The sequence below is a fragment of the Coffea arabica genome, chromosome 11c (assembly GCF_036785885.1).
Source record: "Coffea arabica cultivar ET-39 chromosome 11c, Coffea Arabica ET-39 HiFi, whole genome shotgun sequence".
Taxonomy (NCBI): domain Eukaryota; kingdom Viridiplantae; phylum Streptophyta; class Magnoliopsida; order Gentianales; family Rubiaceae; genus Coffea; species Coffea arabica.
The window spans coordinates 33,077,768-33,087,037 of record NC_092330.1 but is presented as its reverse complement, the minus strand read 5'-3'; the positions used below and the strand labels follow the sequence as shown (position 1 = coordinate 33,087,037).

The 9,270-nt window shown below is 33.5% G+C and overlaps 1 protein-coding gene across 1 annotated transcript; it reads right to left on the bottom strand.

Moving 5' to 3' along the window:
* Positions 1-6,630: 6,630 nt before the first annotated feature.
* On the bottom strand, positions 6,631-9,270 carry LOC113716670 (G-type lectin S-receptor-like serine/threonine-protein kinase SD2-5). The gene has a single exon (XM_027241064.2). The coding sequence runs from the start codon at positions 9,262-9,264 to the stop codon at positions 6,805-6,807; it is 2,460 nt and encodes an 819-aa protein (XP_027096865.1). The 5' UTR covers positions 9,265-9,270; the 3' UTR covers positions 6,631-6,804.

The following is a 9,270-nucleotide window of genomic DNA, read 5'->3' as shown; positions in this document are numbered from 1 at the left end:
TTTATTTTAATTTGTTCATATTAAAATATTTGGTAACTTTTAACTTGATGTTTATTCATATTTCTATTAGCATTTAAAGTTATAGAAATGAACTGACATTGCCACTTAATATAATATATATTTTTGTGATCAATTTTATTTTTAATTCATTTATACATTAATATTTGCTTTTTATTGCTATAATTTTTTTTCATTTATTAATCAAAGGAATGCATTAACGTCTAAATAACTAATATATATATATCTTTATTATATTTCATTAAAATGCTCTTCTCTTTTTTTGTTTTAATGGTAGCTGTTAGATTTGCATTTATTTTTGTCATTATTTTTTTGCCATTAGATTATTAGATTATTCAATAAAGCTTAGTCATTATAAGTTTTATATAATAAGCTTATTTATTATAACATTTTTCTTAGCTATTGTATTATTAGATTATTCAACAAGGTAGCTTGCAGATTGTTTGGTTCTCCTATTTTTCCTCTCCATTGCTTGTAATAAGTCAAATAATGCAAGCATTCTTCACCTACTCCAACTTTTTGACAATTATCTAATCAGATTAGACAATTAATTTTTTTCTTGGAATTAGGTTGTCCTTCACAAGAATGTCAACCTTTTATGAATTATCAGTTGTATTTCATCTTTTCATAACCATTAGATTGAAATACAAAGTAGCACATTAGCTTAGCTTTTATAGACTACCTTTTAAATGAAATTATTATCAATAAACAACTGCATACACTACTACATACATGACCAACTGTTATTCTGTTTTGTTTGCTTCTCATTCCCACATAGCAGAAAGAAAGCTTCCTTCAGTTTCTTGCTTCCTTATCATTTGGTAATACTATTTTTCTTAGCTTTTTCTTCACCATATATATGCATTTATATCTTATTGTAGTAAGATATAGATTCTTTTACATGAGTTGTGTATTGATTTTATAGCATTGCCTTCAGCATTAAGACTTTTGCTTTGTCTAGCACTTTACTTCTGGTTAGTCACATTACTCATAACTAGCCTACATAATGTTTTGATAAAATGCTAGTTAAGTTTAATTGATATTTACAAGTTTTGTAAGTAAATTGCCGGTAGCTGCTTACTATTGAATTATATATACTGTGTGACTTATGATTGTAAACTTGAGCAACAAACTTTGAAATTGTTTAGTCTATTTAGATTTGTTTTTTTGCTTTTGTGACCATTTTTAGATTGTTCATGTTGAAGATGCTTGCTTATTTCTTTGATGGATAGCTAAGCTAATTGAATGTCTATTTCATTATCAGCTAAATTTTGATAGTCAAAACAAAGAAAAAAATCAATTAGACAAATTAACAAAATTCTTCACTCAGCTAATAAAGGATGTAACAATAGATTTTTATGTCAATCAATACCAGCAAATTGTAACATGCAAGTCCAAGACCAAAATATCAAAAGTTCAGTGTATAGATCATGCACTATTGTTCCTGTTTCATTGCTTTCATATTTGAATTTAAAAAAAATTGATAGGCAAAGTTCATATTATATTTGGTGGTAATTTCAGTTAGTTTATACAAGTTTAAATGACACTAATATTTTTAAATTCCGCTAAATATTAATGTATTAATGAATTAAAATAAAATTCACAAGAAAATCATATAATATATTAAGTGGCAAAGTAAGTTCATTTTAAATGCTAATAATCCAATTTCTCTCCATTTTAGTAATATATATACTTTACGTATACATTTACACATGATACTCAATTCAAAAACATTCTTTCAAATTTTGCTACCCTTAAATGATTCAAGTGTGCACTGCACACAATCAAGCCTTACTAGTTAGTAGAATAAGGCTTTGCAAAATTTAGTTCGATCTTTTCGCTTAGAATTTGAAGTTTGATGGTTTAATAGCGACTTAGTGAATTGCATCTTTTAAACCATAAGCAATGTCCATAGTTGGCAACGGCAATTCTTTCTTTTCTTGATTATTCTCACAATCATATATTGGGACCTATCCGACTTTAAGCACCCATTTACTTCATGGCCTTCTTTATTCTTTGTTTTTACTTTTACATTTTAACCAGTGTCTTTAAAATCGGACCGGATCGGCCGATTCGACCAATTAAACTGCAAATCGGTCATGACACCGATCCGGTTGGAAGCTAAAGCCGAAATAGAGTAAAAACTGTTGAGAACCGGTAAAACCGTGAAAATGGGAAAAATCAGGATGAACCGGTTGAATCTGGTTTTGAGTATTCTTATGCACTTGACTTACCAAACTTACTGACCCTACAGAAAACAAGACAGTCACCACTCTTATTCCTCTTCTCTAAAGTTCCAAACTATCTTCTTTTGTGAGTTTGTCAAAAACTCTCTAATGTCCACTCCTTTCTCTTCATTCTAATCTATTATCTTTTTAAATCCAAAGCTCAAACTCCATAACTTACCCACATAAGAAGTTAGATGGATCCTAAAGTTTAATTTTCATGTGTACAGGCCTGGGTAAGTTTTTTTCTATTTATTTGTCTATTTCTTCATTTCTTTTGTCGTTCGAAGTTTTTTTCTTTTTCTTTTTGTCTTTTTTTTTATTTTTGGGAATGGTTGTACCATTTTAACAATGATTCAAAAAAAAAAAATTCTTCTTTTGGAGTTACATTTAGTCCCTTTTATTGTTCTGTTAAGTTGAGAAAGTGATAACTGGGTAATCACTTTTGATTGTTTTTGTTTGACAAATTTGGGCAGAAATTTTTTCTAATTTTTCTACATTTCATGTGTTGTTTTAGAAATTCTGGTGACATTTTTTTTTCTCTATTTGATGTATTCAAAATTTTTGAATTTCTCTAAAAATCCTTGGAAATTTTTAGATCTTTTGGTGTTTTTGAATTTTTTTAACTATTCAAATATCTAATGGATTTAAATTTTGTTTGGAATTTTTGCTAATTCATTCCTTATTTTCCAAATTCCTCACACTTTCTTATAGTAAATGATACGTTAGCTTAATTGGTCATGGAGATTTAAAACACTCTATGAATTGGGCCCAAGTTTTTTTGATTTGGATGGGACTCAATTGACAAGTCAACTAAGTCCATGGGTAAGCAATCGGTACGTGGAAGTACTAAAGGAAACTTGGGATGGCCCAACGCACGCTGTGGTGAGCTTATATATATAAATATTAAAAAATAAAAAATCAAAGAACCGGTGGCCGAGGTGGTTGAATTGGAAAAACCCGGAATCGATCACTCAACCGGGGTCAATCACCGATCCGAGTTTTAAAACAATGATTTTAACCACACATTAAAATTCCGAAAGCATTTAACACATGATAGAACATATTAAATCGTCACGTCACCAATGACTTCAAAAACCTTATAGTGGCCCTACTCACAATCTAACGGCAGTGGTTAAACCTTCTCTCCTTCAATGTCTAGAATTTGGCACTACTGAATGGCTGTGATCAAAATTTTCTCCACCTTGGCCCCATATTCCCTATCTCCCTTTCCTATTCTCATAGCTTTGTAGATTATGATCGCACGCGTTGGTCCCATACAATATTGTTAAACTCGAACTAGGTAACGATTTGGCTAAACTATTGAATTAGGGATTAACTAGTCGAATTAGTTGGACCATTCTTAAAATTTCGTTGATTTCAGCATAATGTCATAATTATTTAATATTTTTATAAGTTTCATAAATATTGAAATTAAGTTCTTAGTTATATTCCGCTAATCATACAAAATGTTCCAAAAATATTAGAGTTGCAATCAAATATACACCTAACAACTATATATAAAATTGTGAATTCATGTCTAAAATATGGTCATTCTCCAAAACTACTTGAAAAACTAAATTTAAACAAATCATACCCAATACGAGATCTTTTTGTTGGGAATATGGCTTTTATAGTGTAAGTTGGAATCACTGATGATAAATTGATAAAATGATAGAGATGAAATTCTTGATTTAGAGATCATTTAGAGAAATGATTGATTTTGGTGTTTACACTAAACGAGTGGTGTTTCCTTATTCCTATTAATAATTCAAAAATTTATGTTTGGGAAAAACAAGAAGGAAATTTTGAGAACCGATTCAAGCAGTCGAATCGGTTCAGTAATTTGGACAATTTTTTACTGTTTTAACTGATGTTTGATCAAAACAATTTTGTGCTACTAACCAGGTCGAAAAGAAGACCGGTTTTCGATCGGACCAATTATCTCAATTCAAGTCGAACAATACTTGTCCCATCTCCAATTTTACAAATTCACTTTATCATAGCTTTGAAACGATAGAATTTAATTAAGAGGAAACTTTTTGACAAGCCCCTAAACTATTCATTTTGCCCGATTTTTCCTCTCAACCGTAAATTGTTGCAAATAAGCCCTTGAAGCAAAAAAAATACATAGTTTAGGGACTTCCATCAATTTTGGGTGTTAAATGTAACAGAGTTAGAGACAAAACTGACCAAATAGAAAAACTAACCTACCACTTGATTGAAAATCAGCTATATTTAGTCAAATAATGACATAGAATTTAATGTTTTTTCCTCTTCTTTCATCCTCTACATTGTCTAGCTTTAATCTGATGAAATAATCAGTCAACGAGATCTTTTACGCTGTTTTTGTGGGTTAATTTTTTTTCTTTGTTCAATGGCGTCTAATTCTATCACCTCTAACAATCAAAATTGATGGAAGTTCTTAAATTAAAATTTTTTTTTGTTCAACAATTGTTTGTAATAATTTATAGTTGTCACCTCTAACGATCAAATCGATGGAAGTTCTTAAATTAAATATTTTTTTTGTTCAACGATTGTTTGTGATAATTTATAGTTGAAAGGCCAAAACAACATGAAAGTAATGGTTTAAAGACTGCCCAGAAAGTTTCCTCTCTAATAATAGCTTCTCTGATAGAACATGAAATTTTCCTCTCGTTTATCAGATGCGACGAATTCTTTTTTTTTTTTTTTGCCCGCCGTCCTCTATCCACTTTCTTTGATTCCTTCCCCGCTTCACCCAGACTCCACTATTCCAGATTCGCTTTAACGTATCTTTGAAACGATAGAATCTAATAAAGCATGAAGAAAGGCACGGCGGCTTGCAAATTAGTTCCTGCCAGAAAGGCAAAAAATTCTCACCAGTTATTAAACTATTTTCTGTATCTATTTTTTATCATCAAACTATTTTTTATCTCAATTCAGCCACTCAATTAAATAATCAATGTACCTATGGCCATTTTGTCAGATTTTACCCTTAATCTATAAAAATAAACCTAACACAGGCAAATCACGTATCAAAATTTAAGAGTAAATATGTCCATTGAACTCTCGACTTGAAGATAACAAATTTCAGCAACCACTAAATTGTTATGATCGAACACCTTTAATCACTCAATTATTTTTTGATTGAAAATGGCCACTTAATTAACAAATATGTATATTAGTAGCCCTTCTGTCCAAATTCAATGTCAAATCTACCAGAATGAGTTGCATTTGCACTGCACATGCCAAATACCATTCGTCTAAATAGATGAGACAAAAATCTTAAATAACCATTGAATTGTACAAAACAATATATTTTTAGTGATCTTTCGTTCAAATTGGCTACTCAACTCACCAAAATAGTAAATTAGCAAGCTTTCATTCAAATTTTGTCATTAGATCTACTATTTTCATTTAATTTCAGGGTTCTTGGAAATAAATCACAAGAACTTGAGTGTATAATTTAGATTTTTTGTCAAAACCTATAAATTAGAATATAGTAAAGCAAATACTAAAGATTTTAAATTCTATTTTTTGTTAATTAAGAAATCTAAAACTCTAGATAGAAAAAATCTAAAAAACTGACCTTACAAAATTGTCCTTATTTTTGGTACGTGAAATGGACATTGTGCTCATTCCATTAACATTAACAGGAACATTTGACGGAATGATTATATTGATTTGATTTCAATATAGCAAATCGTTTCGAGGTCAATGACTATATTGAAATGTAAAATATTTGAGTGCACTTTTAGCCAAAAGTATATGTACTATACTGAACTCAAATCAATACAGTCACTGAACTCAAATCAATGAGTTTCCTTTTGACAAAAGAAACTTTTGGCCAAAATGTACGATCCGAGTATTTGAGTTCAATCACTATATTGAATAAAATATATTTGAGTGGTCAAAAGAAATTCAATGGACATATTTACCCTTAAATTTTGACATTTGACTTGCAGATGTTAGTTTATTTTGTAAATGAAGAGAAAAATTTAATGAAATGATCACGGGTATACTGATTAATTAGTTGAGTTGTTAAATTGAGATGAAAAATAATTTGATCATCAAAAGTAAATGCAAAAAATAATCTAAGAAAAAATCTTATATACACTGGCATATATACATTATCACCGTAAAAATTATTTTACCAGATGCATTGGTTGATCTATATAGAGAAACCTCTCTCCACTTTCCTTATTTTTGCGATATGTTTGTTAAGACAATGTTCAGAGAAATTACCGGATTTCTTTCTTTTCTTAATTATGCTCACGACCACATCATAGGACCAGTCCAACTTTTAAGCACCCATTTAGTTCATCGGCGACAATGAGAAAAATTTTTGCTAATCCAATCATTTATACATTCTTCAAGATATGTTTGGTAGATCTGCAGAGCAAGATGTGCAAACAGCATATCAATTTTACTGAATGCTAGAATACCAAATGTCTACCTTCCAAATATAAACAAAACCTAATGAATGTACGAGGAAGAAAAGCATGAAAATGGTGTACATATGAAGGCTTCTCCACTAGTGCTCTCAATTTTAATGAAATTGCTTCAGCTTCTGTGGTTGCTATCTTGGCCCTGAAAGACTTGTTGCCAAAAGATGAGCATCATTGTTGCTCATTGGAGTTCCTGGTGAGGCGCCACCGCCCTGATTGCTCATTGACCTGAAGAAAACTGCATAACGTTGTGACCCTAGCTGCGAACAGCGCGGTGGCGGAGGGACAGGGCAGATTCCTTCCAGCATCTGAACTACCTTGGTCATTGATGGTCTTAGGAACATTTTATCCTGTATGCACCAGAAAGCAACTTTAATTGCTGTAGAAACTGTGTCATCCTTTTCATCTATCTTTAAACGTCCATCAATGATGTCCTCCAGTTTTCCTTCTTCCATCATTTTAAAAGCATAAGAAGGAAAATGGGACTTCTCTGAGGGCTCTGAGCGATCAAAGGTTCGTCTACCACCAATTATCTCAAGCAGCACTAGGCCATAACTGTAAACATCGCTCTTCTCTGATATGGCACTGTTTGTGATCCATTCTGGTGCAAGATACCCCCTTGTTCCCCTTAATGTGGTGAAAACATTACTCTCCTCTCGAGTCATAAGCTTAGCAAGACCAAAATCTGAGACTTTTGCAACAAAATGGTCATCAAGAAGTACATTCTCAGGCTTTATGTCACAGTGAACTATCTTCACATCACAATCTTCATGGAGATAAGCCAGACCTTTTGCTGTTCCTAGTGCAATGCTGTATCTAGTTTCCCAATCCAACATGAATTCCCCTCTGTTTTTCCGGAAAAGCCATCTATCAAGAGATCCATTTCCCATGTACTCGTACACAAGAAGACGGTCATTTCCTTCAGCACAGAACCCTATAAGCCTGACCAAATGAAGATGACGAATTCTCCCAATAATGCTAACTTCTGCTTGAAATTCTTTCTTCCCTTGACCAATGCCTTCCAATTTCTTCACAGCTAATCTAGTTCCATCAGGGAGAACCCCCTGGTAAACTGAACCAAAACCACCTCGACCAAGCTTCTTGCTGAAGTTGTTAGTTGCAATCTGAAGATCATTGTACCTAAAACGAACTGGGAGTCCAGATAAATTCTCCCCAAAAATTTCCTCCTCTGAAGACTCTTCAGGGGATTCAGGCAATGCCTTGTTTTTCTTCTGGTGGTACTGATATCCTGCATAAAGGAGACCAAAAATAGCGAGCAAAGCTGAGATGATGACCACGATGACAATCACATAGCGTGTTTTGTGAGTTCCACCACCTCCTTGATTTGCCCCACCGCTTGCATTGGTCAAGACTTTGATATAAGAAGCATATTGTGTACCATTTTTGGAGTGCTGCAAGCTTCCTATCTGATCAAACAAAAAACAGTTTCCGGATTGGTGAAAGAACATGGCAGCACAAGAGCAGTTTTCTTGGCAAGATGCTTTGCAGCCATTTAAATCTGTTTTAGAAGAGGGTGGAATAATATCAAGAGCAGAGTAACTAAGAGTGTCCCCTGCATCAACAAGCTCCACAGAGTCCTGTGACCTATCGCAGAAGGAGACACTACTTTTCGTGCAAGAGTGAAGGGCCGAAGGGCACAGGCAACTGCTTTCTATCTCGCAAACAAAATATGGATCACATGCTGCAGGTCTACTACACGGATCTGGTGGTATTGGTATTGAGGAGGCACTGAAGTTACCATCAGCTTGAAGAAGGCTGAAAGCGATGAAACCATCATTTTCCAAAGCCGCCACCCCTGTGGTATCTTCGTCATGATTATGAGAGAAAACAAAATGCCAAAGTAACACTTTATCTTGATTATAAAACTTCCAAGAATTGCCATCAAGAATTGCAGATACAACATCCCCTCCATCTGTGTCAACGATTCTTCTGGTATCCATTCCCATGGCCCAATAGGGCTGTGGGGGTTGATAATTTGCTGATAGGATTACATCTCCAGACTTTATCTCAAGAGAGTAGCTCAAATTATCGGAGTTGGGATTGCTTACAAGTTTCATTCCTTCAGTGAATTCCTGATTCGACACAAGGGTATCAGTGGGATGGCTAAAGCTCTGCCATATTATACTGCTATCATTGCCAACAAGTACCAAATTCCCTGAATCCAACAATTCCATTGCTACAACTCCTTTGTTAGCGGTATCTGTGGACCAAATGGTGGATCCACCACGTTGCAAGTAAGCATCCCCATTTCTAGCGAATGTGAAGAAATCTGAACTTTGAATCAGATTGTTTCTATTAGCGGACCAAATGATTATTGAGCTGCCCTTGTGAAGAACCACAAGTTGAAATTTATTGACATCTTGACTGGGTCGGAAACCCAATGCGAAAGCGGAATTGTTGGAAAGAAGAAACAACCCCTCATAGTCTAGCCAGTTCATTAGCGTCCCCTGGAATCCCAGATTCAGCCTGCCTACATTCGGAGTACCACCGGCCATACATGTTTCAAGCAGCAACAACAGAATAGAAAAGGAAAGAGCCACTTTGATAGACAGAAATTCCCACTTTCCCATGACTAC